This window comes from Dermacentor andersoni, chromosome 1 (assembly GCF_023375885.2).
Source record: "Dermacentor andersoni chromosome 1, qqDerAnde1_hic_scaffold, whole genome shotgun sequence".
Taxonomy (NCBI): domain Eukaryota; kingdom Metazoa; phylum Arthropoda; class Arachnida; order Ixodida; family Ixodidae; genus Dermacentor; species Dermacentor andersoni.
In genome coordinates this window covers 198,480,592-198,508,559 of record NC_092814.1, presented here as the reverse complement: position 1 = coordinate 198,508,559, position 27,968 = coordinate 198,480,592, and the positions used below count along the sequence as shown (strand labels likewise).

Sequence of the window (27,968 nt, the reverse complement as noted above, 5' to 3'; positions counted from 1 at the left end):
TCTTTTCCATTGCAATAAAGTTCTATCTATCTATCTATGCTGTTCCTGCAAAAAATGTGTACGTTACGAGGCCGGACCCGTGCCCGCTTTGCGCCGGTGTCAACCTTTCGTAAGAAATGACACGCTGAGATCACCTGTACGCTTAAATGATTTTGGTTCACGTGTGCATGCTTTTTAAGTCTGCATTTTGGTTCGTAAACATTCCTTACAGCCCTTGGTTGGTCCTGTATCTGCCTTTGAATTTTTCTTTCGCTATTGTTTGTAATGTGAAATGTATCATGGAACATATTATGTATGTATGTCTGCAGATGATATCCTTCTCCTTTTCTATATCTCTTTCTGTGTTTTAAGTATGCCTTCTATGCTGGTCTGATGCCCATGTTTGAACATGTGCAGTTAATTTTTTTTTATCTTTCACTGTTTCTGTGTTTCAAGGTTGCCTTCTCGTCCGGTCTTAAATCATTGCGCAGTTCGTGTTTTTTTTTTTTTTTTTAACTCATTCACGATCACTCTGAAGCGGCCAGTATCAGGCCTCAGCAAATTCTACCATGGAGCGTTTTATTTCCTGGTGTTAACAGCGCAAAAGACGTAAGCGGGGACACGAGACGAGAAGACGACACCACGAGACGAGAAGACGACACCACGAGCGCTCGTGGTGTCGTCTTCTCGTCTCGTGTCCCCGTCTACGTCTTTTGCGCTGTTATAGGGCCCCTCACCAGATCTGGCCATTTTGAGCTGACTAGCGCAGATCATAGATTGAGCGATAACGGTCGTGTTCTGCAAAGTATTACATCGCTAAGCGCCAAGGAAAGATCTGAAATTTCAAACCGAATGCCGTTTTTACTTCTCCTCGCGGCCGCCGCGCTCCAAGCCGGAGACTGACGTCCTTGTGCGCCTGCGCCTACGTACTCGAGTCCGCAGTGTGACGTCGCTCGTGGTGACACGTGACTTTGAGAGTTATTCAAGGCAGCATCTGTTATTTGTGTGATGTTGCTTGAATTGACGAATTGAAGTTTAAAGAAATAATAAAACACACAAACGGGATGTCTGCGTGTTTTATGCTTTACTTCGAACCGAAGCAAGAGGGATGTACTTCCGCTTCGTCTGCTTGTTCCCACGGTCGTGCGGTCACGTGCGCAGGTACCGAAACTGTGCAATTTTCTACCGTATTCCAGCGCGTGATCATGCTCTGCGATCCGCTTGTTAATTCTGACTCAGTATTCGTGTAGCACTGAATTATACCGCTAGTCATGTTTCCTTGTGCACAGCGCCCAAAATCATGCGCTGCGCGAAACGATAGCAGCTCACGCGCAACGCCGTCAGCGGGAAATCGCATCGCCGAAAAAAGAAAAAAAAAAAAAAACGAGGAGAAAAAGAAAGTGAAGACGGGGCCCGTGCCGTTTGTGTCACGCGATCCTCGAGGTCCGGTATGGGAGAACGCAGGGAAGGAATTTCGATTGCGGAGGCTAGACGGGGCGAGGGGAGAGGGAGTCTCGCTATGCAGTGGAGGCCGCCTGCTGAAATTATGGGTTCGCGGCAGTGAAATATTTCTATCTAGGCTATTAATGAGCCGACTAGCAAAATTTTTGCAGCAGAACACTCCCTAGGGGACACGTAACAACTTATAGCGTATAACCAAAATTTGCTATGGGGCCTGGTGAGGGGCGCTTCAACATCAGGGTGGAAAACCAAGAAGCCCAAGCCGCTGTTCTAGCGTTCTATTTGTGAAATTCTGTCAGCGCAGCATTAATGCACACAGATAAATGGCCTGTACACTGGAATTGCCGGGTGTCGTTTCATAAAGGTAGAGCGATAACATGTATGTGTCAGGTATGCCCGCACAGTGCATGCTTTAAATGGTGAGGCGGAGGAGGCGGTACCGAATGTCAGATATTAATAGGGGAACGCCAGGTGTTTATCTACATATATATATTGTGGGCGTTCATTACGTTCGTCGTCTTCATCTGTATATTATCGTCATCATCATCCTACGTTGAGCGATCCTCATCTTCAGTTCCGTGTGTGATAATCATCGTGGGGTGTGTGCCTTTGCTGGTTCGACGCCGAATACTAGGGCCAAATAAACATCGCTCCAAGAGAGACGTCATATATATATATATATATATATATATATATATATATATATATATATATATATATATATATATATATATGTGTGTGTGTGTGTGTGTGTGTGTGTGTGTGTGTGTGTGTGTGTGTGTGTGTAAAGTCAGTATTTCAATACTTTGAGCAAGCATAATAATGATAAAGAAGCTGTCATTTCATCTTAGCAGGATATTTGTGCCGTGTTTCCCCTCGGCACTTTATCCTGTGTACAATACGCATGCTGCCATTTATAATAAGCAATCTTTTTGAAAACTTAGCAAAATAAGCTACCACAGTCGCGCTTCGGTAGCTTAATTCGCAGCACTAAAATTTGTGTGTTCGGATACATATACTGCTGCTGCTGACATGTGTATAAGTGCTTTAAACTATTCTTCGTGTATTTGGAATGCAGAGCTTACGAGGAAAATAAGTAAGGGCTTAGCCTTATGAAAACTCTGTCGTTTCCGGCCTAAAGAAGAGGATTCGTTTTTAATATAACGAAGTCTACGTCAAACTCTAGCACATAACACATGCGCAGGCCATCAGCTTATATGAAGCACATCGTTCCCTTAAAAAGCATTTAGGCACGTAACGTTTGAAGGCGCGGGTGTTTTAAAAATAGTTATTTAAAGTAAAGGAATGCACAGAACGGATTGGCCCTTAGCGTGGAGAGGCAACACAGGTGGCGAGGGCAGCCGTTACAGTAAGTGCAGTGGGTTATATCAGTGTTGTGTTTACATGGCGCCGTGATTGTTCCTCAATAGTTTCGTCAGTGCGATTGTAAAATAATGAGTAGGAAAGGTCCGCCCGAAGCGAGTTCCTTGCAGTGTGTCCATCTCTATAGTTCCGACAGAAAACAAGGATTTTTATTTCAGCTTACACTATCAAAATGAATTTACAACGGCACATATATCGTTTTTGCACCTTTAATTCATCGAATGCATTGTAAACTGTTTTGATGTCTTACTTATTCCGTTAGCAAAAGCTCATTGTACGTCGTGGAATTAGCGCACAGTCTATGACGATGTTGCAATCTTCCCAATTAACAGCGTGCAGATGTCTCTCAAGGAAGCTTGAGAGGCATCTGTACTTAACTTTATATGATTTTATATACTATACCAGTGGACCAGCATTATAAAATCAACACATAATAGATTTTGACCGGAGGAGCAATGACTCGTCATATGAGCATTCAGCGTAATCGTCATGGCAAGGGGCGAGTCAAAGGCTGCAGGAATACGAGACTGATCGACATCTTAGTTGTGAGGAAGTTTACCTGCCGGCATAGCGATAGCGTCGGACGCTCCGAAGGAAGCGTTCGGGAAAGATTAGCCAGATAAGAGACAGACCGGAGCCCGACTTTAGCACATTCTACACAGACGCGCACTCGGCAAAGGTCGAGTTACCTTTGGCGGTACACTTTTCGAGCGTTCATCTTCATGCTTTTATGCGCACTCCTCCACACATTAGGTACGTAAATTCTACCGATGAATTCGATTATTTCACCGGTCTGGAAAAAAGTACTTACGACACAGCAGTAACGAACTATTTGGGCACACGGAACGCACATACAGCTTTTCTTAAACCTACAGATCCACATGAAGTTTACACGATATTCATGTCATTAAAAAAATAGTAAATCCTGTGATACGCGAAAGTTAGTCTTATTTAAGTCCGGTGACAAAAATATGCTGTCGAATTACAGGCCAGTATCAGTACTGCCTGTCCTATCCAGGGACTAGAAAAAGTTATTTGTAAAAGATTAAAGTCATTTTGTGATAAACATTCCATCATATCAAATAAACAATTTGGGTTCCGTGCGGGAATGTCAACTGAATTGGTTCTGCTAACCCAAAAAGAGTTCATTTTAGATGGTTTTGAAAATAAGGAACTCACGCTAGGAATTTTCGTGGACTACTCTACAGCATTTGATAGGCTCAATCATCAGACTTTGCTTACTAAACTAGAGCATTATGGGTTTCGGGGCATTTCTTTCGAACTTTTGCAATCTTATCTTAACCACAGAAAACAACTCATTTCAATTTCATCAGAAGACTCACGTCTCCGGGAAATTACACAGGGTGTTCCCCAAGGAAGTATACTAGGACCAGTACGGTTTAATATATATGTTAACGACATTTCTAATGACGCGAACTTCATCATTTATGCGGACCACACCTGCCTCTTTTTTCAGTCTCGTAATATCGGCGATCTCTCGTTGTTGGCAAATGTCACACTGAAACAATTGGCCGAATGAAGCGAGGTTAGCGCTCTCAAATTAAATACAACAAAAACAAAAGCTGTTATTTTTGCACCTCCACAAATGAGTGAAGACGTGTACATTTGCAGGTTGGCTCTGAAGTAATTGAACTTGTTCCTAACGTCAAAACTTTGGGTGTTATATTTAATGAAAAATTAATGTGCAATGAACATGTGGAACTTATTGCATCCCGTTTAGCTGAAGCTTGCGGCGTGCTTTGTAGACTCCGTGAGACGATACCATCTAAAGTTAAGCGGACCCTTTATAATGCACTATTCTCATCTCATTTAATGTATCGCCACCTTGTGTGTGGTACCACGTCAAAGCAAAATATCAGTAAATTATTAATGCTACAAAAAAAGGTTGTTCGTCACATCGCAAATGCGCCATTCGACGCACATACCTCTGAACTATTTTCGAAGTTTAATAACATTTGTCTAGCAAGTTTATATGAAGTTAACCTTGCCCTAAAATACCAGAGGTACATTAAGTATAACAATGAAGCGTTCTTGGGGTTGTGCAACCTAACAGAACCAACAGATAAATCCTATAACACCAGGGAAAGAAAGAGATGGCTGTTACCATTCTCCCGTAGAAATTATGAATCAAATCGTTTATCCAATCGCGTCACATCCTTATTAAATAAACTTCATGAAAACGGTGTCGAGATAACTGACATTACTAGGAAAACAATACGAGACTTCCTAATTCAAACTGAGTAATTATTTTTAAACGTTCCTTTGGCTAGGGGAAGTCACTCCTTACGTCCTTTAATTAAGTGGTTTTACGTTTTGATGACATTTTCGCATATAGAATGTAACCTCCAAGAATTTATACACACCTTTATTTGCTATCTATGTTTTCGTATGTTAGGAGAATGTTATATGATAAATTTTTCAGCAATTGAAAATAATTATGTATATCTGTTATATACTGTATATTCATATATGTCATTTGCACTGACTAAACACACTGCTTTGTATCACTGATTGTACATTTCGCCATACACATTTTCACTTATACATTTGTACATTGCACATACTAAAGCGTACAAACTTTATTTTATTATGTACCCGTTGTCATGAATACGGGCAAGAACCTTGTCAAGCTGCAAAAAAGCAGCTCTTAGTTCTTGTCCCAGCGTTCATTTTTTGTAAATGAATGAATGCGAAATAAAGATTGAGATTAAAGAAAAGTTGAACGTTGGAACCGCGTCACTGTCGTGCGCAATGAGCATCGTTCGCCTTAGCGGACGAACATTGTGAGGAAGATGATATTGCGCGGATATATATATATATATCATCATCTTCATCATCAGCCTAGTTACGCCCACTGCAGGGCAAAGGCCTCTCCCATACTTCTCCAACTACCCCGGTCATGTACTAATTGTGGCCATGTTGTCCCTGCAAACGTCTTAATGTCATCCGCCCACCTAACTTTCTGCCGCCCCCTACTACGCTTCCCTTCCCTTGGAATCCAGTCCGTAACCCTTAATGACCATCGGTTATCTTCCCTCCTCATTACATGTCCGGCCCATGCCCATTTCTTTTTCTTGATTTCAACTAAGATGTCGTTTACCCGCGTTTGTTGCCTCACCCAATCTGCTCTTTTCTTATCCCTTAACGTTACACCCATCATTCTTCTTTCCATAGCTCGTTGCGTCGTCCTCAATTTCAGCAGAACCCTTTTCGTAAGCCTCCAGGTTTCTGCCCCATATGTGAGTACTGGTAACACACAGCTGTTGTACACTTTCCTTTTGAGGGATAGTGGCAACCTGCTGTTCATGATTTGAGAATGCCTGCCAAACGCACCCCAACCCATTCTTATTCTTCTGGTTATTTCAGTCTCATGATCCGGATCCGTGGTCACTACCTGCCCTAAGTAGATGTATTCCCTTACCACTTCCAGTGCTTCGCTACCTATCGTAAACTGCTGTTCTCTTCCGAGACTGTTAAACAATACTTTAGTTTTCTGCAGATTAATTTTCAGACCCACCCTTCTGCTTTGCCTCTCCAGGTCAGTGAGCATGCATTGCAATTGGTCTCCTGAGTTACTAAGCAAGGCAATATCATCAGCGAATCGCAAGCTGCTAAGGTATTCTCCATCAACTTTTATCCCCAATTCTTCCCACTCCAGGCCTCTGAATACCTCCTGTAAACATGCTGTGAATAGCATTGGAGATATCGTATCTCCCTGTCTGACGCCTTTCTTTATAGGGATTTTGTTGCTTTCTTTGTGGAGGACTACGGTGGCTGTGGAGCCGCTATAGATATCTTCCAGTATTTTTACATATGGCTCATCTACACCCTGATTCCGTAATGCCTCCATGACTGCTGAGGTTTCGACTGAATCAAACGCTTTCTCGTAATCAATGAAAGCTATATATAAGGGTTGGTTATATTCTGCACATTTCTCTATCACTTGATTGATAGTGTGAATATGGTCTGTTGTTGAGTAGCCTTTACGGAATCCTGCCTGGTCCTTTGGTTGACAGAAGTCTAAGGTGTTCCTGATTCTATTTGCGATTACCTTAGTAAATACTTTGTAGGCAACGGACAGTAAGCTGATCGGTCTATAATTTTTCAAGTCTTTGGCGTCCCCTTTCTTATGGATTAGGATTATGTTAGCGTTCTTCCAAGATTCCGGTACGCTCGAGGTTATGAGGCATTGCGTATACAGGGTGGCCAGTTTCTCTAGAACAATCTGACCACCATCCTTCAACAAATCTGCTGTTACCTGATCCTCCCCAGCTGCCTTCCCCCTTTGCATAGCTCCTAAGGCTTTCTTTACTTCTTCTGGCGTTACCTGTGGGATTTCGAATTCCTCTAGGCTATTCTCTCTTCCACTATCGTCGTGGGTGCCACTGGTACTGTATAAATCTCTATAGAACTCCTCAGCCACTTGAACTATCTCATCCATATTAGTAACGATATTGCCGGCTTGGTCTCTTAACGCACACATCTGATTCTTGCCTATTCCTAGTTTCTTCTTCACTGTTTTTAGGCTTCCTCCGTTCCTGAGAGCCTGTTCAATTCTATCCATATTATAGTTCCTGATGTCCGCCGTCTTACGCTTGTTGATTAACTTAGAAAGTTCTGCCAGTTCTATCCTAGCTGTAGGATTAGAGGCTTTCATACATTGGCGTTTCTTGATCAGATCTTTCGTCTCCTGCGATAGCTTACTGGTTTCCTGTCTAACGGCGTTACCACCGACTTCTATTGCGCACTCCTTAATGATGCCCATGGGATGGTCGTTCATTGCTTCAACACTAAGGTCCTCTTCCTGAGTTAAAGCCGAATACCTGTTCTGTAGCTTGATCCGGAATTCCTCTAGTTTCCCTCTTACCGCTAACTCATTGATTGGCTTCTTGTGTACCAGTTTCTTTCGTTCCCTCCTCAAGTCTAGGCTAATTCGAGTTCTTACCATCCTGTGGTCACTGCAGCGTACCTTGCCGAGCACGTCTACATCTTGAATGATGCCAGGGTTCGCGCAGAGTATGAAGTCGATTTCATTTCTAGTCTCACCATTCGGGCTCCTCAACGTCCACTTTCGACTAATCCGCTTGCGGAAAAAGGTATTCATTATCCGCATATTATTCTGTTCTGCAAACTCTACTAATAATTCTCCTCTGCTATTCCTAGAGCCTATGCCATATTCCCCCACTGACTCGTCTCCAGCCTGTTTCTTGCCTACCCTGGCATTGAAGTCGCCCATCAGTATAGTGTATTTTGTTTTGACTTTACCCATCGCCGATTCTACGTCTTCATAAAAGCTTTCGACTTCCTGGTCATCATGACTGCATGTAGGGGCATAGACTTGTACCACCTTCAATTTGTACCTCTTATTAAGTTTCACAACAAGACCTGCCACCCTCTCGTTAATGCTATAGAATTCCTGTATGTTACCAGCTATTTCCTTATTAATCAGGAATCCGACTCCTAGTTCTCGTCTCTCCGCTAAGCCCTGGTAACACAGTACATGCTCGCTCTTTAGCACTGTATATGCTTCTTTTGTGCTCCTAACCTCACTGAGCCCTATTATATCCCATTTACTACCCTCTAATTCCTCCAATAACACTGCTAGACTCGCCTCACTAGATAGCGTTCTAACGTTAAACGTTGCCAGGTTCAGATTCCAATGGCGGCCTGTCCGGAGCCAGGTATTCTTAGCACCCTCTGCAGCGTCACAGATCTGACCGCCGCCGTGGTCAGTTGCTTCGCGGCTGCTGGGGACTGAGGGCCGGGGTTTGATTGTTGTTTTCATATAGGAGGTTGTGGCCAAGTACTGCACCAGGGTGGCCAATCCTGCTCTGGTGAGAGAGTGCGTTACCGGTTCTGGTCACCGGGATCAGGCCGCACTCCAGGCCTGTTTGTGCAATTTTCTCAACACACGGTTTTTTTTTTGTATTTTCCGGTGGAGAATTGCGCGGCACCGGGATTTGAATCACGGTCCTCTTGCACTGGAGACGGATACTCTACCGCCCCCGCAGGAGTTAAATTAAAAATAATTTATGGGGTTTTACGTGACGAAACCACTTTCTGATTATGCACGCCGTAGTGGAGGACTCCGAAAATTTCGACCACCTGGGGTTCTTTAACGTGCACCTAATTCTAAGTACACAGGTGTTTTCGCATTTCGCCCCCATCGAAATGCGGCCGCCGTGGTCGGGGTCCGATCCCGCGACCTCGTGCTCAGCAGTCTAACACCATAACCACTGAGCAACCACGGCGGGTCCCGCAGGAGTTGTACGCCTTATTTAACCTACAGTGGTGCCCTATTTGATCAGTCAAGGTGGACCAATCTGAGCTCGGTTATACCGCATGGATGGCACTCGGCTAGAGAACCTGGTATTTATGACCTGCGCATGTGTGGCCACACATAATTGAGGATATATAATTTTTTTTAGGAGGGTTTCCGTACAGTGATAAAATGAAGGAAAAGACATTAAAAAGAAAGAAAAAAAAGGGGAAAAAAAGGAACATAACATGTGATTTGAACTCGTGACCCTTCAATGTTGCCCGGAAAGGTAGCTCAGTCGGTTGGTTCGTCAAGCCACCGGTTACTTTCAAGCGCCATAGCTCCTGCTCCGAGCCTCATACTTATGTGGAAAGGGACTGATGATGTCCGCGACAGTCGATTTTCTGTGGTTCTGAGTGGTTGGAAGGCATAATTTCTTGAAAAAATGGCCGCCCGAGGAGAAGAGCGAACTCGAGCGGCTTTAGAGACTAGGAAAACTGCCTTAAAATATTTAGACTTGAGGGGAAGCTTCGTTAACAAACTATAACACGGCAATCAGCACTCGAATATAATTATAACCCTAATAATAATTGTAAACATTCATCTCATCTATAGGATCTAATGCGCGCGCTGTTGCTTTGTCTCTGCGTGTAGTAGTTAAGAGAGCCAGTTTAAGGGCGGAGAAGTGGGAAGGAAAGGAAAGTCTCTGAAGCAAACTTGCAGCGCCGTGGTTTTAAAGCGCAACCGTGGTAGAGAAACGGAAGGCGTTATAAGCGTGCGTGGCCATGATACGCACACGAGAAACTGCCTTAAAATATTTAGACTTGAGGGAAAGCTTCGTTAACAAACTATAACACGGCAATCAGCACTCGAATACGACGAGAGAAATTATTGAGACGTGGAAAATTCCCTTGAAAAAAAATCTGGTTTGCGAGACAAATGCTTGTATGTATTGAACCTCTTAAAAGATGAGGGGGGAAATATGCGCTCACCGAGAGGGCATCGTCAGCACGAGACCACCACCAGGCACCTTACAGAGATGTGGAGAGCTTCGCGGCCGGAACGAAGCCTCCCCTCTCCGCCGGCCAAGAGTGGAAAACGCGCTTTCCGATCGCTCAAGGTTGCGCGGGCATAGTACAGCTCTAGCGTCTAGGAAAAGCTTAAGCAGGTGCGAGGGCGGCACGTATAGCGTGGGAAGCTAGCCGCCAGAATAGCTATCTCAAGTACTGCTGCTGGTGAGGGCGAAATACCTTCGTGTAATTATAATAACCCTAATAGGACTTCTTTCAAAGAAAAAAAAAGAAAAAAAAGGAAACGGCTCAGAAGGCTATACTACGAGAGCTATGACTGATACATTTCTATATATATGTATTCATCTCATCTATGGGATCGCATGCGCGCGCAGTTGCTTTGTCTCTGCGTGTAGTAGTTAAGAGAGCCAGTTTAAGGGCGGAGAAGAAGGAAGGAGAGGAAAGCAATATTTCAGCGCCGTGGTTTTAAAGCGCAACCGTGGTAGGGAAACGGAAGACGATATAAGCATGCGTGTCCATGATACGCACACGACAAACTGCCTTACAATATTTAGACTTGAGGGGAAGCTTCGTTAACAAACTATAACACGGCAATCAGCACTCGAATATAATTATAACCCTAATAATAATTGTAAACATTCATCTCATCTATAGGATCTAATGCACGCGCTGTTGCTTTGTCTCTGCGTGTAGTAGTTGAGAGAGCCAGTTTAAGGGCGGAGAAGTGGGAAGGAAAGGAAAGTCTCCGAAGCAAACTTGCAGCGCCGTGGTTTTAAAGCGCAACCGTGGTAGAGAAACGGAAGACGATATAAGCGTGCGTGGCCATGATACGCACACGAGAAACTGCCTTAAAATATTTAGACTTGAGGGAAAGCTTCGTTAACAAACTATAACACGGCAATCAGTACTCGAATACGACGAGAGAAATTATTGAGACGTGGAAAATTCCCTTGAAAAAAATCTGGTTTGCGAGACAAATGCTTGTATGTATTGAACCTCTTAAAAGATGAGGGGGGAAATATGCGCTCACCGAGAGGGCATCGTCAGCACGAGACCACCACCAGGCACCTTACAGAGATCTATATATATATATATATATATATATATATATATATATATATATATATATATATATATATATATATATATATATATATACACATATAAGAGAAAGGAAATGGGCAATGGATGGATAGAATGCCTGGAGAATGAGGACACTCTCCATTGAGTTGAGCGAGAACTTGCGGTAATCAACGTGTCCAATGTGTCGACACATATCGAGCTTAGAAAAATGAGTACAGTTAGGGCAAGAGTATAATACGGGTGTCACTCGGCACACTTTCGATCGCGATCGAGCCAGATTATAGCTAAGCTAACCATGTGTCGGCACCCATATACGTTAGTCGATGTCATTTTGTATGTCACATGGAGACCACAGAAGTTAGAGTATTACCTCACAAACTCGCTTGCGTATAACTGAATCATCAACCACGAGCTCAATTCGCCTCCTGAGGCGCTCGTGAGGCACTCGTGCTTCACATTTGACGTCGCACATGGTTGGCTGGAGCGCCAAGCGCGTTGAGTGTGAGCTGTTCTGGTTGCTATTGTATTAGCCGGAGCAAATGGAATTGAACCAGTTGAGGCTACTGGTCAATAAACACCCCCCCACACCATGCTACCTGAAGGCATCAATGTTGCCGGATTCGAGACCCTCGTTATGTAATGAACGAGGGTCTCGCTGACTCCGACGCCGCGGTAGCTCAATTGGTAGAGCGTCGCACGCGTAATGCGAAGACGTGGGATCGTTCCCCACCTGCGGCAAGTTGTTTCTTCATCCACTTTCATTTCCATTAATTTATCATTTCTTTAAGTCAATTAGTAAGTACAAGTAATTTCCCTTATGTTGTCCTTGGTGTCATTGTTTGTTGGCTTCTTATAATATGGGTAATAAAAATCGGGCCCGGTTAACCCCCTTTCATCTCGTTTATATGTGTATTTAGATATACACCCAAGACAAAGTTTATTATACTATTGAAAGATGAGGAGTTAGCCAATTAACAATTATTTATAAAGGTACGGATAGCCTAGGCCTACAGAATGAATATGTTGCTGTATGTTCACCTCGTTTGTGTGCTTTTCTGACCCTGAAAAAAAAACCTGCAGACTTCTGTGACCCCTTCGACAGTCTTTTATCAACGGCGTGGGAAATGTACGTGAATTATAGGTGCCTTTTGTCCCTGCATCATCTTGAGATTTTATACACGAGTTCTAAGAAATAAATGCAAATTCAAATAATTTTTTCGGGCCCCCATACATGGTTCACCATGCGCGATTGATAAATATGTCTGTCTGTGAAATGTAAAAATAACTGACCGACACGTTTCCAGGCTCTTTCACGTGTTGTAATAGTAATGCGCAATATGTATGTATATATATATATGTATATATGTATGTATATATATGTATATATATATATATATATATATATATATATATATATATATATATATATATATATATATATATATATATATATATATATATATAAGGTAATTTGCGGTTCGCTCCCCCCAAAAGTATCTAGTAGCGATGGCTCCCCCCTTGGAGAAGTAGTTGGTACGCCAGTGCTTCTGAACCAAATCCGAGTCCATAATTGTTTTCATCATCATCATAAATACCACAATGAATCAAGCGAGTGCATTCATGAGCAAGATTGCATGGCCTTTGAGAGCGCGGCATTGCTGCGCGGTGGTGCGTTTGGATCTCGAAGGACATGCTTTTGGCGTACTGTGCATAGGCTCCAGTTGTCTAAGGACAAGTACGACACACTGTACACGATCTGAAATGACAATAAAAGCACCTTTGCTTTAGTGAAGTGAATTTAGACCACCGAACACGTAACTGGTAAAATGCAAACTCATCCGATATGAGCCGTAGGCAAAGAGTGCCGAATACAATGCTTTTTGAACACTGCCCATAACGCTACTAAATATAGCCGAATTCATCTATGCTGCATATAATTGTTTATGACAGTTCTGTGCCGCAACAACGCTGCTGTCGCTAACATTACTTTCTTTTCCAAACTCCGAAGAACACCGTGCTCCGTCGCGTGTTTCCCAAGGCTCTTGCAAATTGCGTCAGCCAAGCGGACATACCTATCAACGTCTCAGTCAACTTGGGCGCCACCAACCGACTAGTCCCTTTTCTGTCGAGAATTGTAAGGTGCGTACACGTGTTCACGATTGTCTCTCGGACGTATGTAAATCTTGGCTGTTAATCTGTACTAAGTGTATTCGTAGGTCATTAATATAGTTGTACATGCTTCAAAATTATTGTAGGCTTCTTTTGTGCGATGCGACTTGTTCAGCCGTGTATTGTGGAATCTGCGAGGCCTAACTTATCGCTGTCTTGCAGTAACCATGTCGGCCGAACTGCAGTGGATGATCGTCAAAGACCGGTCAAGCTTCCTGGTCAAAAAGCGGATGATCAAAACGTGGTTTAGCATTGTAAGTGTAGCCGCGTCGATGAAGATTTGAGCTGCGTCTCACGTAGTTTGTCCTCAGTGTGGTCAGCGCTGTCATATTGTATGCTGTCTTATGCAGGACCCCCTGAACCCTAAAGGAACGCACGCCAAGCGCTACAGTGGCACTGTAAGGGACAAGGCCCTCACCATCGAGCCTCACAGCAGCGGCAAAGGTGTTACGCTGGTCTACAAGAAGCAAGCTAGTGAGTATGCGCACAACGGTGGCATAGTCTCAGCCGACTTTGGTTGCACGTGGTAGAGCATACAGATTGTGTTCGTCGTTTTGCCGTTTAGATCGCAAGAAGCCAGCGAAACTGATTGACCGCGTGCCCCTCAAGAAGGGAGCCCGCCGCACGATGTCCTCCATCAAGAAGTGGGTAAAGGGACATCGGTACTACAGGAAGGATTTGCAGACCGTAAGTGCATCCTAGTGACCCATAGCTGCTGTGCGACTTGAATCAATTTTGCTACTACGTCTTTGTCAACCGCGAGGAATCGCATCACACTAAGTAGACACGGGTAATTGTGATTAGCCCCATATTAGGTGTAATTTCCCAAGTGCTGTGAATATTTAACTGCAACTTTGCTACATCTTGTAAAGACAATGTGTAGCTTGGTTCAGTTGCAGTCCGCGGGCATGGAGGTGCGCTCATATTTACGAGGATCTAATGTATTGTAGCAACAATTGGACCTAGTTCCGACAGCATTCCGGTTTCTTAAGCATGGTTTGGTTAGTGTTAAAAGTGTGTACCAGCTGGACTGGAGTTTCTTAAAGCAAGCATCCTGCAACAAGCAATTCTTTGGAACTGTGGCGAATAACGCTGGCCTTTTTCCGCAATTCCTAGCTACGAACCGAGCACAAGAAACAAGACTTGTACAGGTGCTTAGCTTAGGCACCCCTCCAGCTCTCTCGTTCTTGTGCTTGGTTTTTAGCCATGAACATGTGCGAACTAGACCGGCAGTCTATCTTAGTTAGCAAGACATGTTTCTCTCCATTTCACCACTTAGTGTACAAATACTGGCCATTTTGTACGCTGTGATGAATTGGGGATTTTAGTAAACTTGCTTTGTAATGCAAATCATGCTTGTCCGACATGCGAAAAGCCTAGTTCTTGTACGATGTCCCCTGAAATACTTCAACCACTGCATTGCACAAATTTCCTTTTTAATTATGTTTTTGTGGGCATTTGGAGAAATGGTTGGAGTAGAGTTTATTCAGATGAGCTGGGCTCAGTGGAATATCTGTCCAGCTGTATAGAGCAAAGTGGGGGAAGCGGAGGGGGAGAAAAATATAGGCAGACTCAACTCCACTTGAAATCGATGTAAAGGGAAGCATTTTGGTGTGATTGGCTCATAAGCCATGTGTATATGAAGTGCAATTTTTTTGAAGGTATAAATGTGAGTATTAACCCCACAAAGCCCCGACACCATTCCGTACGTCAAAGAAAAAACAACTTGTTCACACGCATTTCTGGCCATGGAGAACGTATTGGTACGAAAAAAACAGCAAAATAATAATTGAATAAAAGTTCATGAGTATAGTAATTATTTAGTAATTCATTTGCTGAACTATTCACAACTGAGCACTCCTTCCAGAATATCAAAAACGCTTGTATAGGCTGTACATTGGGTTTACAGCACTAAACCAGTTTTCAGGCATCAAATTCAGCATGTCAAAAATAGTATGTTGGGCTTTGTGGGCTTAAAGAGCTACATGTTAAACGAAATTTCGTTTGCAGTGAATTATGCAGGCTAGATATTGGGCTTCTTCGATTTTCCACTTCTGGCTACCTGCGGGCTGCCAGAGCGTCTTTTTCTCGGGTTGCTTCGTCCACTGCGTCGCGCATTTCCGCCGGGCGTTCGTTTTGCTCGGGCTGTATGCTTCTGGCTACCCGCGGGCTGCCAGAACCTGCCAGGACGGTTTTGGTCTGGCTGCTCTCTGGAAGTTCTCTGGCTAGCAGGTGACTAAAAGAGGTGGTGGGCACTCGCCGCCATCATAGCGGTGACTTCACCGATTGCGACGCGCGCGCTGAAGGACTTAAATTTACTTCGCTCAGCCAACTGTCTACGGTCATCTTCGGATTTCCTTACTTCTAGCGTTGCCTTTTTAGGTGCTAATGCACCGTTTCGCATTGCGAAGCGGTGCGATAAGAGCGCCGGTGAACCGGTTTAAGCTTTTGTGTGTGTCCCATGAAGGCTTCTTCCTGGCGGTGATCAGCGCACCGTGCTCTCTTGCTTGCATGTTATCTGCATTGTGTTCCATGGAAGTTGTAGACGCTAATTCACATACATTGCGGTGCATTTTCGGTTCGTCTTTCTCTGGTGGTGGTCCTTTTCAAATACCTCACGTATGTATGCGGCGATATCCCGTTTTTGCAATTAGCGAAGGTGTTGCAGCTAGTCCGTGTTCTCTCCATCTCTCTGTCGTATGCTTGGGAGGCAGCTTGAAACCGTTATGTGTTCGAACTGCAGGCCGTTGACGCCAAGAATGCACTGGTTGAGTAATAGGCCCACGTGCATTAGCTCTCATGATTGTGACCAATATTGTTTTACGTCTGGAACTTTTCGCTGGTCATAGGCGGTGTGCATTTTCGTGCGCCAGCCACATCCCCAGCTCCTTAGGGTTAAAATGAGAAGCACCATCAGCCGAAACAAACTTTATGAAATCGAAGCCCAAGCAGGTTGGCACGAAATTTTATGTGTAAGAGACGTACCCGATATCCTGCTTTTTCATGTCTTGTCAAGTGATGACACAACGCCAACTCGTCAGTGTCGCCGTCTTGGCATCTGACGCGTCGGAGGCCGTCAACTGTGCAGCTGTGCGAGTCGTGCAAAATCTCACGAAAGTGATCGTATCCCTGAATGCAACTATATATTTTCAAGTTGGCAACACATAAATGGACAGACTACTCCGAGCGCGCGCCAGCCTCGGTGGGTGCTGCAATGCTGGTAGCATGTTTACATTTGGCCAGTGGTCCCAGTGTTCGTTTTTGCAAACTTCGGCAAGCTCAGAGTTGTCTTGGGATCCCAGCCCACGTGACTTCCTATCAGGACCGGAACTAGCTGGCTGCTGCCTGGCCGCCCGCTGGCAGCCAGAACTCCGAAAATCGAGGAAGCCCGTTATTATACGTATTTGCATGCAGTGTATCTTATATATATTATTTAAATTTGCAGTGGTGTCCATAGTGTTGTGTTGCACTCGTGGCGTTTCTGATGCGTCGTTTTCTTCTATTGCAACTGCAGTTTGAAATGTGCTCGCTTGCCCGCGGGAAACGGTGTTCTGTGCCGCTTGCCTACACAGGCATCCCTGACGCGACTGTTTCAATATCAGGCTTGTGTGCTAGAGTTCCTGTGTCCGAATCCTGCCGTCAGACAATTTTAATCACGTTTGTTTAATTCTTTATAACACCGTACTTCGTTGAAAATGATGAGTTTACAAAGTCACGAAGCGGCTTGAAGCCAAAAGGATGAAGTTTAGACAAATCCATGTACTAATCATCATACCCATGCTGGCTGAATTGCCCTGCTTACAGCTGCCGTAGACACTAGTGCCACAGTTCCCCATAGTAATTATATTTTGAAACTCCATACTTGAAATGGTAAACTACTACTTCGCTGCATTGTTCCTAGATGGCACCATCCCATTAAAACGCATTTGTCATAAAAAAAAAAAGCAAGACGGCAGTTAATAGCAGAGGGTAGGTCACATTCATGACCTTGTGCTTAGGTCTTGTAGGAAGCAATTGAATACAATCGTCTGGTGCATAAAACTTACCTAATCCTCACATACACACCTGTCTTGCTGTAGCTTGCTTAGGCTGTACTTGTATATTTGCCTCAAGAGTGCTCCTACTCCTGCACTTTTCTCTCTCTCTCTCTCTCTCTTTGCTAAAGGTATGTTTGGGGAGTGCACACTGTAGAAGGTGCTGGTGCTGCACCTAAATTCACTGGCAGAACAGCTGTGCCCAATAGTACCAAAAGCAGTCCTTTGTGCCATCCTGCTCCACAACTGCATTTTAGCCGAAAATTGCTCCAAGCTTGTGCCAAATGAACTACGAAAAAAAAGGCTTCTTTCTGTTGATGCTGCCTCGGTAGTAAAACTGAAGCCAGCACCTAAAAGACTGTCGACGTCGTCATAATTCTGGAAGTCAACGGAGTTGCCATGGTCACAGGCGTAGCCAATGCCTTAGGTTCTTCATGCACTGTTTTCATGCTTTTCTTTTTGGCAGTTCAGTATTCCTTGTAACATGTTGAAGGAGGATGCTGGATCAGAAAGAAGCCTTGGATAGTGTTTAGTCAAACAATGTTGCTTGCGGTGCTACTTTAAAAATGTCTTGTATATATTACTTATACTCAACTGCTGGCATGTGTAATTTGCTTGCATGTCAAGGCCTTCTTTGCAGCCCTGCACAATTGAAAAAGCAGATTCCGTGGTTGTAATGTAATTGGCCTTCAAATTTTTCAGTGCACAGCCATGCTGGAAAGATTGTGCACATTGGAAGAAACATCTAGAAATTTAGTCTAGTCGTGCACGCCCTAGGGCGCTAGGCTAGGCCACGCTGGGGCAGAAACTTTTTTGTTGCTCGTTTACTGCATACTGAATGTGCAATGCGTGTTGCAAGTCTAAATCATAGAAGTGGCATTATAGTCCGATATACACACCCAGGGTGAGCCATTCTATAAAAAAAAAAATAGTTCTGCAATTTGTCTTAATGCCTCATTGATGAGGCATAAAGGCTACTCCGCTACATTTATTGACTATTTCAATTAAAATTGAGACTGTATCTAGCATGTATAAGCGTGTTTCAGCTAAATTTAGCCAGAGTTTAAATATATGCTGATGTGCTGCAAGACGACGCGACCAAATGCATGTTGCTCACTTTTGTATGTAGTGTGGCACACTATTTTTCGTATTTTGCTTAATTTGATAATTAGTGAAGATTAATTTACTAGCTTCTGAAGCTGCAAAGTTCCAATTAGAAAGTTTTAGAGCACATTGCGAAACGTCCGATTAGACAGTTTCTAATTTTCTATCTATTAAGTATTAGTGTTTTTCAGCTTACTGCAAATGCCCGCGAAAAAAACATGTACGGACATGCCCGCTTGTGTGTCGCAATTGCATCGCTCTCAAGTGTTCCGCCGCTGCGTCTGCTTATCCCCATTGTGAACTGCTGCGAGGGAAGTGCATCACGGGCATAAATCGCACAGCCAGCGCCTTCGTCACTGCCCTGACGCCTTTTAAGCGGCAGCACGCCCTGCTAGATACCGTTTGTACACTAACAGTTTGGGAGCGCTGCCATCACGGCATGCAAGTGGGTATGTCACATGGTATTTTTTCATTTCGCGGACATCTGCAGTAAGCTGAAAAACACTAATACTTAGTAGAAGGTTAGGACACTGTCTAATCGAACATTTTGCAAAGTGCTCTACAACTTTCTGATTAGAATTTGCCTTTGTTGCTTAAAAAGTTGCTAAATCAATCTTGACTAATTATCAAATTAAACAAAATATGAAAAATAGTGTGCCATACTACATACAAAAGTGAGCAACATGCATTGGTTGCTCAGTGGCTATGGTGTTAGGCTGCTGAGCACGAGGTCGCGGGATCGAATCCCGGCCACGGTGGCCGCATTTCTATGGAGGCGAAATGCGAGAACACCCATGTACTCAGATATAGGTGCACGTTAAAGAACCCCAGGTGGTCGAAATTTCCAGAGTCCTCCACTACGGCATGCCTCATAATCAGAAAGTGGTTTTGGCACGTAAAACCCCATAATGTTTAGAGTGCATTGGCATATTTTTAAGCTTTGGCTAAAGTTAGCTGAAACACTGCATGTTGAACACTGCACCAAAAGTGCTTGTCACTGCCACATCAGATTTTTGCTTGTGCTATGACGAGTGCCAGAAAGTGAAGTGGCTGTTCCACCACTGCAATTCCACTGAGCACACCATAGCCACATAATTATCAGTTAAGATGCATGGGGACAGCCGTCCGAATAGACCGTAAGTAGGTAACACTTCCATTACCAAAGTATACGTCCCATAGATGTAATGCGAGTTGTGTGGTTTGAGGGGAGGGCTGTTTTCATTCCTTTGTAGCTCTTTTAATACAGTGTGTGCAAAGCTTTTTGCAAGTACCACCTTGCATGAATGATTCTTAGTTGCAACAAAAGTCACTTCCGGAAGCCTTTTAAGTTGGTTTATTCCAGTGTTCCACAGGGAGCAAAATAAAGTTTAGGATGATCTGTACGCACCAGCGCAAATCTTTCAGGGCAACTGTCATTGGTCAATGCTGCAGCTTATACCACGTGCCTTCCTCATGCTGACCTGGATAGGTTAAGCTTGATTGGTAGAACACTGAATTTTGCAAATTGAAACATATGCATAGCGATGCAAGTGCAGATTGAGTTGCCGACATGTAAAGGTCTGATGCCTCACTGGTTTTGACATAACAAAGAAAACTTTGCATTTGTTTCCTTTCTCCACATAAAAAAAAAAACTGGCCTGGACACGTTTTCGGTTAGTGCTCTACAGGCTGTTTCAGAGGCAAGCATCACTGAAATGTAGTTCTAGAAAGCCAGCATGAAAGGGACAAAATGTGGCATGTTAACTAAGTGAATCTGAAGCACTTGCTGATATCGGTTAGCATTTAGAAATAATTTTGGAACAAATGTATCTTCAGTGTCTATGCAACTTCGCTATAGTGGGGTTTGTGGAAAACAAGTTGCAGCAAGTGAGGTCCAATAGTGTTTTCATATTGTTAGCCTGGCCTTATGTAAAACTGTTAATTTCATGAGAAATTGCAGTGTGCAGTAGTAGCACAAATTTGTTGCATCAATCCTCTTCACTACCGAGTGCTGAAAACTTTATTCTTTTACAGCTGTGCCTGCGTCGTGCCAGTGCCATCCTCAGAAGTCAGAAGGCTATCGTGCCCAAAAAGAAGAGCTCTCGCCCTGTAAAGAAGGCCGACTGATGACACGAGACCAATAAAACATGCTTTGAAGCTGATTTATTGCATCGAAAGTGGTTTTCTTGCTTGTTCCGTAATGGACATCCATAAGAACACACGGGTCCCAGGAGAGATAAGAGGACATGCAATACTGCCAACAGCACAGTGTGTAACATTAAAAGAAACGCAAAAATTTCATGTAAATGTAGTGTAGATATATATAACAGAGCAGGACGCAGCACATGACTTAGTGAGCTTCGGCGTGGTGTGCACAAGGTGCCTATTTTGCGTGGCAATGTTGAAGTCTGTTGGCAATTCCCTTTTCTGCTTGTCAAGCATGGGATGTCGCTACAGCCATAGCTGTGTAATAAATAGCATAAGTATACAGTGCGACGCTCTTGCAACCACTAGTTGCAACACAGGTGCTGTGTTGGCCAAATGCTAGTTTTGCGTAAAGTCGCAAAGTTGCGCTTTTTCACACATTCTGCTAAGACCATCATTGCCAACAGCTACCGGGTGCAAGAGCCTGTACATTATGTGCAATATTGCATGCGCCAACTACAACTGAATATCAGTACGAGTATGGCAGCACATGTATGTCCAAAATGCTGCTGACACAAGCATTGCCATGTGTGCATGTATCAGATATGTTGCACACGCCACACACAGAAGTCTAAGCGACTTGCTTGGCTGCTTTCACTGGTGCACCTCCACACACATCCACCAAGTGCAGAAAGACCTGCCGCTACAGAATTAGATGCTGAACACTCGTACGCACGTAACGCCTTTTTGCCTAGGTCTACGATTGCCTGAACAACACTGCCACAACCCCATGTGCATAAAAGTGGAGGGGGTGGGAAAGACTGCAGGTATAGTAGCATTTTTTTTTTTGTTATGCAACAACGCATGCAGGTAGAAGTCTGCAACATTGCTTGACATCACCAATGCATGGCGCTCTAGTTTTCAATGATATACACAGACAGACCAACTTCTGCTAAAGAATGGCTCCCAATAGCTTTGGCAGCCGGGGGTTGTGTAAGGGATAAAGCTCCCTGGGCCCACTCAACAGGAATGTCTCCCTTTTCTTTGGTGCAGAGCAGTTGGCTCAATTGCTCAGATCTCTGAGGTCACTGAGAAAGCCCTCGGGTGTAAGGATGTGGTCTGAGCCTGTTGGGAAGGAGAAAAAAAGTAAAGCTTCAACAAACATGGCATATGCTCCACTCTGTAGCCCTTGCCAAAACAACATTGCTCATTTTTTCTATTTTTTGACAGCAAAGTAAGGAGGCCCACATTTTAAAGTGAATGACCTTGATGAGGCACTATAAGCGCACATGAAATTGGAGCTGGGCTGGTAGATAACTTGGTATTGGCATTTGTTCAACTTAAGGTACTAATGCAGAAAATGGCCACAAGTTTTAAGCCCAACCATGGCACTGGAGATTTTACTGTGAAATGGTATATTTCACAACAGTACTTTCTTGAGTTTGGGCCCGTTTTCTTGTAGGTAAAGTAAATGCTGGCAGTTAGCAATTCATTTAACAACTCACTTTTTTTATACATTTCTAGGACCATTTTTTAAGTGTAATATCCTGTACATCTGAACTGGAAAGTGAGAAGGAAAAAAAACTGCAGTTTTTCATCATAAATAAGTTTTTCATCATCAAAAATTCTGCATGCTGCATGGAGCATGCAGTGTTTCAAACTTAAATTTTAAGTCTATCAAGAATGGGTACAACTTATTCAAAGCTTATTTTCATGCTGCCTGATACATGTTGCGTGCCTTTGGTAGCAGGCTCTAAAGGTGCAGCACAGAGGTGTAATCTTGGTGTGCTGCAACGTAAAATACCTTCGGTGAATTTCATGGAGCATCTATGACCTGCAACACAAATTCAACAACTTATTTAACGGGAATTGACACTCAAATTTCTCGGGTCAGTTTTGGCTTTTGCTTTTCATGTCAGATATATCTTTAAAGCATTATAATTATTGTGGGTATAATTGGACCGCAAAGGGTAAACGAGATTTTAACCAGCCAAAGGCTTCCAGACTTTATGTCGCAATGAATCTGCTTGACTAACTTGAATGCAGCATGCACCCGTGTTTCACTTGTAGTACACTGTTCTCAAGAATATAAAGCTTATCAGTGTTTGCACACAATTTGTATTAACTTTCTTGAAATAAATTTGCAACTTATCTCGGAAAAATCACCTATTCGTAATATCAGTAGTGCAGTCCAGCGGAAAGAAAATCACTAAATCAGTTTAGATTGGTGTTCACTGAAAATTAAGGTCAACCTTCTTATTGAACTTCATGCCGAAACCGCAGCACTAGTACGTAGGTGTGATCTCATGGATTTCAAGGTATTTTCTCATATTTGGGCCGTTTTAGCCCAAGAAAAGTTCTCAAAAACAAGCTAAGATGAATCTCTGGTTCCATCAGAATTCAACGTAGACCTTTACTAGCGAACTATCAACTAGATGAACCAAAGCTGCCAAAAATACATGGCATCACGGCAAGCCAGTGCGTGGACATCATGCAGCATCACCACCCATTTTACAGTAAAGCTGTTTACCTCTAGCCCTCGCATGCACCCTCCACATGCGTTCCCAGGAGGGGTACCATGGCCAGCTTACATTCGTATCGCGGTGCGTAGACAGGAATGGACACGGGTAAGGGAAAAGGGGAAAGAGTGTGGTAACAATGCTCCAGTTTACTCTAACAACACTGCAGCAATGGAGACTGGTAGGGAGGGGGAAAAAGTGTGGCGATGGCACCTGGGCACACTGCCTGTGCTTCTGTTATAAAGTCACGCACATTGTAGGTGCCAGTGCAGCTGCAGCAGCGGTTGTGGCAGATGCATAGGAGGTGTGGCGACTGCCACGGCGCTTGTTTTTGTGTAGTGTGGTGCTGTATGAAAAAATGTATGACTTTTTATTTATCTATTCAAAATACAGTCAAACCTTGATACATCGAACACAGATATATCGAATTATTGTGTATATCAAACACTTTCTATATCACCGGGAAAACTGCACGCATTTTAAATTTTTTATTTCGAACGGGGTATGACATAAAATGGATATATCGAACTCCACCACCCCAGACCACGTGCGCTCTGTTGACACAACACCCACAACACCCTTGAAGATAGCGGTGGTGCAATGGGCATTCCCGACTGCTACGCACTACAGCTACACACACAGATCACGCCGAGGGCGCCATTTGAACGTAGCAGCGTACACACGCGGCGGCATGGCTAGTTCGACAACGTCAACGACGCATTTCATTTGTCGCACTGACTCCTCAGTGCCATGCTCTGCACCTGCCTTGCCTCGCGAGAACTAGTGGTTTGCATCCGCAAAGGCGCACAACAGCACGCGCTCACTGGGCTCAGCCAAGACTTAAGAGGAAGCTTTAGCTCGGGCCCAACTCCGACGCGGCCTATTCAAATACATGTAAAAACGCAAAAACGTTTTTCTGAGATAACCCCTGGACCGATTTTAATGAAATTTGTTGCATTTGAGAGAGAAAGTTAAATTCTAGTGACTGTTGGAAGCGAAATTTTGATTTAGGGCTTGAATTTTGTTAAAAGGATTTTCAAAAATAGAGACATTTGAAAAAAATAGAAGCACGAAGTTTACAAGCTAATAGCTCTGCATCAAGAACAGATATCGCGATTCTGTAAACGGCATCCATTAGACCATTCAAAGCGGACAAATTTGATATGTCAGTTTACATCTTACGTGAATTTGTTACGTTGTTTACGAAGGTTCTGCAAAAGTTGTAATTACACATCACTCCATTTTTTGAGGTTCATGTGTAACATATCAATTTTGTCTGCTTTAGATGTGCTATCAGGTACAATTAACAGAATTGCGATATCATTTTTTCTTGCTGAGTTACGGAGTTGTAAACTAAATAGTTTCGTTTTCTGAAAATTTGCGATTTTTGCCAAATTTTTATAAAAATTTGACAACCTAAATCGAAAATTCGAAACCAACAGTCACTAGATTTGAAACTTTTGTTTTAAATGCAGCAAGCCCCGTCAAATTTGGTGCAATGGTTGCCGAGAAAAATGAATTCTCCTTTTACATGTATTAAGATAGGAGCACCCGAGCTAAAGCTTCCTCTTAATACTTTCTTATTGACAGTGTTTCAAAATGCTTCGATTGACGGACGTGGAGATCGCAGCAGAAGCAGCGGCCAAACGAAGACTACATTGAGGACTCCGTGTAAGCACCCGGCTGCCAATAAGAAGCAGGATACACTGCTACAATACTTTCAGCCAAATAAGCTAATACTTTGTGTGAAGCTTTAAGTGAGTATTTACTGCGCCACGATTGGGGCGCAATCGGGAATCGTTGTTCGGAGCGCACATTCGGTTGCGTCGCGTGCAATTGGCCTAGGCTGCGCCGACTTCGTCAGACGAGAGCGCATGGTTGATTGCGTCGCACGCAATTAGCGTAGGCCGTGCAGACTTCTTAAGCCACGCGAAGTCAGTGCGGTCTAGGCCAATCGCACGCGGCGCAACCAAATGCGCACTCTGAACAACGATCCCCGATCGCGCCCTTGGTTCATTGATTTGCATAAGTTTTTGATGCGTTTTTTAAGTGATTTTATATATCGAATTCTGGCTATATCGAACTATTTAGCGATCACCGCGCTGTTCAATATATCGAGGCTTGACTGTACCTTACAGGGCCCAGAAGGGCATTGAGTAAGGGGGACAAGAAAAGAGCATAAGTAGTACAGGAACAAGTATCAAATAACGACGCAAGATGCAAAACAAAAAGCAAAGGGGAAGAATTGTACAGAGCAAATGATAACAAAAAAAAATACAAATAAGCGCAAGGAACATCGTATTATACCATGAGTAACATGAATGCGTCATTTGTGGCCAATAGATATCGTAAGAAAAAACAGTGGTCATACAAGAAATGTCATTGTTGTAAGATGCATAAGATAACAAGGCATACCGCAACAGCAACAAGAATGGAAATGCAAACCAACTGAAGAGACCCAAGTCACGACGTCACTCCTTAGAAAAATGTTTCCGCAGCTGATCATGGAATAATTGGTGGTCACAGATTGATGCGACAGAGTCAGGAAGATCATTCCAAAGAGCAATGGCACATGAAAGTGCCGAAGAATTGAAGGCTTGGATTCTTCCGTGTATGCGCTTTATGCTAAATTGATCATGTAGTCGACGCATGAAGGTGCTTCCAGAGGTAATTGAAACGGCCTGGTGCTGTAATGATATTTATGAAATAGGCATAAAACAGCAATGGAACGACGAAAATCTAATGGTTCGAGAGAGATATCAAGTTTGACCTGCGTTATGCTCGAATGGGGACTGTAGTTCTGTGTAATGAAATGAGCGGCTCTATTTTGTACAGATTCTAGCATTCTGATTAGGCAGTTTTGATATGGGGACCAGATAGCTGATGCAAATTCTAGGCACAATTGTTAGGTAAGCCAATTTTCTTACATTGTTGGGGGAGTTTCGCAAGTTCCGCCACAGATACCCAAGTGATCTGGAAGCCTTGGCAGAAATGTTCTGAATGTGTGTGGCCCATGAAAGATTATGCGTGAGGTGAACACCTAAATACTTGTATGATGATGCCCGAGATACTATTGTGCTATCAATGAGGTACGACAAGTTAGAATTTGTACGCTTGCAACTGAAAGAGATTACTTTGCATTTAGTCGAGTTAAGCGTCATTTGCCATTTAGTACACCAGTCTGAAATATGGTTAAGGTCACTTTGCAGAGCTTGGTGATCAGCCATAGAATTAATTGATCGATAAATGATACAGTCATCAGCAAAAAGCCATAAGGAGCAAGATATATCAGCGGGCAAGTTGTTAATGTATATTAAAAGCAATAAAGGGCCATGAACACTGCCTTGAGGTACGGCAGATGATATGTCGCAGAGCGAAGAGGTGAAATTGTTAACCGTAGTGAACTGCTGGCGGAAAGAAAGAAAATTCCGAAGCCATGACAGGGTTGGAGAATCAAGGCAAAGAGCAGATAATTTTGAGAATAAACGGGAATGTACAATGCGGTAGAAAGCTTTAGCGAAATCTAAAGAGATGGTCAGTTTGTAGGTTAGCGTCCATGTTGAAATGCAAGTGAGTCATAAATTCTAGCAGTTGCACGTCGCAAGAAAAACCTTTCCGGAAGCTGTGCTGTTTAGGAAAAAAGAATTGCGTTCCAGGTGACTGTATATGTGAGAAGCAGTAATGTGCTCGAATAATTTGTAGCAAATGCATGTTAGCGAAATGGGGCGGTAATTTTCTGAGGAATTTATGTTTCAGTTTTTAAACATGGGGATAATCATTGCGATTTTCCAGTCTGTAGAGAGCAAGCCAGATGATAATGATTGTTGGAAGATGAGGTATAAAATGCCGCTAGATATCGCTGCAGTGTTTTTCAAAATTTTAGAGCTAATGTTATCAACACCAGCGCTTGTTGACACCTTGATGTTTGCTATAAGATGAGTGACTCCTTCAGAGGAGATGGTAATAGGAGCCGTGTAATGATATTCATGATCAGAAACAATGGGTATGTTGGAATGATCCTCCCTTGTGAATATGGATGCAAAATATCTATTAAACGCATGGGGACATTCACTGTGCGAAAGTGTTGCGTGATGATCACTACACAATGGAATATGGTTGGTAGTATTGTCAGGAGATCATGATCATCATCATCATCGGCCTGTTTTATGTCCACTGTAGGACGAAGGCCTCTCCCTGCGATCTCTAATTACCCCTGTCCTGCGCCAACAGATTCCAACTAGCACCAGCGAATTCCCTAATTTTATCGCTCCACCTAGCATTTCCCTTCTCTTGGTACCCATTCTGTAACCCTAATGACCCAACAGTTATCTAACCGGCGCATTACATGACCTGCCCAGCTCCATTTCTTTCTCTTGATGTCAATTAGAATATCGTCTATACCCATTTGCTCACTGATACAAACCACTCTCTTTTTGTCTCGTAACGTTATGCCTAGCAATCTTATATAGCACGCCAAAACTTCTTGGGATTAGATTTAAGGAGAGCCGGTAAGTCATGCAAAAAGCGCGAAGGGCAGAACAATCATTTCATTACATATGCAATTTCATAGTATATGCAGCCCATGTATGCAGCCTAAACAGCTTTGCTGGTAATCCATCGCCATATGGATGTTACGGCCCCACGAATTTTTTTCATTTTTATGTCTTTTCCTCTGGTTTACCAAGCCTCCCCTCATGGTAAGAGTAGCAATGTTGCTACTGTCGAAGTGCAATTTATTAATGTAGCTAAGCTTTACTTTCCTCTCTTTAGTGTCCCTTTAAGTTATTTCCTACAGTGTCCC

At 43.4% G+C, this 27,968-nt stretch overlaps 2 protein-coding genes and 1 non-coding gene across 5 annotated transcripts in view; 2 read left to right on the top strand and 1 right to left on the bottom strand.

Moving 5' to 3' along the window:
* The first annotated feature begins 11,883 nt into the window (after window positions 1-11,883).
* On the top strand, window positions 11,884-11,955 carry TRNAT-CGU (transfer RNA threonine (anticodon CGU)). The gene has a single exon. It is a non-coding gene; the product is annotated as a tRNA-Thr (tRNA).
* A 1,298-nt stretch (window positions 11,956-13,253) lies between these two features.
* Window positions 13,254-20,665, top strand: RpL28 (ribosomal protein L28). 2 transcript variants are annotated; one of them, XM_055062939.2, is made up of 5 exons: window positions 13,254-13,356; window positions 13,549-13,640; window positions 13,737-13,860; window positions 13,952-14,073; window positions 20,538-20,665. In XM_055062939.2, the coding sequence occupies exons 2-5, from the start codon at window positions 13,554-13,556 to the stop codon at window positions 20,628-20,630; spliced, it is 426 nt and encodes a 141-aa protein (XP_054918914.1). In that variant the 5' UTR covers window positions 13,254-13,356; window positions 13,549-13,553; the 3' UTR covers window positions 20,631-20,665. The 2 variants fall into 2 exon arrangements, with proteins under 2 accessions (XP_054918914.1, XP_050050940.1); XM_050194983.2 differs by lacking the exon at window positions 13,254-13,356 and adding an exon at window positions 13,366-13,389.
* Window positions 20,649-27,968, bottom strand: part of Rop (Syntaxin-binding protein Rop) — an 87,008-nt gene continuing 79,688 nt past the window's right edge. For both annotated transcript variants that reach the window (XM_050194970.3, XM_050194972.3), the window contains one exon: window positions 20,649-21,773. In XM_050194970.3, the coding sequence (XP_050050927.1) occupies window positions 21,712-21,773 (62 nt within the window). In that variant the 3' untranslated portion in view covers window positions 20,649-21,711. The remainder of the gene's footprint in view (window positions 21,774-27,968) is intronic.

Bases quoted from the DNA above. Each gene is read 5' to 3' on its own strand.
- RpL28 (XM_055062939.2), top strand. From the start codon at position 13,554: ATGTCGGCCGAACTGCAGTGGATGATCGTCAAAGACCGGTCAAGCTTC. The intron at 13,861-13,951 runs GTGAGTATGCGC...TTTGCCGTTTAG, and splicing joins GGTCTACAAGAAGCAAGCTA to ATCGCAAGAAGCCAGCGAAA. The intron at 14,074-20,537 runs GTAAGTGCATCC...ATTCTTTTACAG, and splicing joins ACAGGAAGGATTTGCAGACC to CTGTGCCTGCGTCGTGCCAG.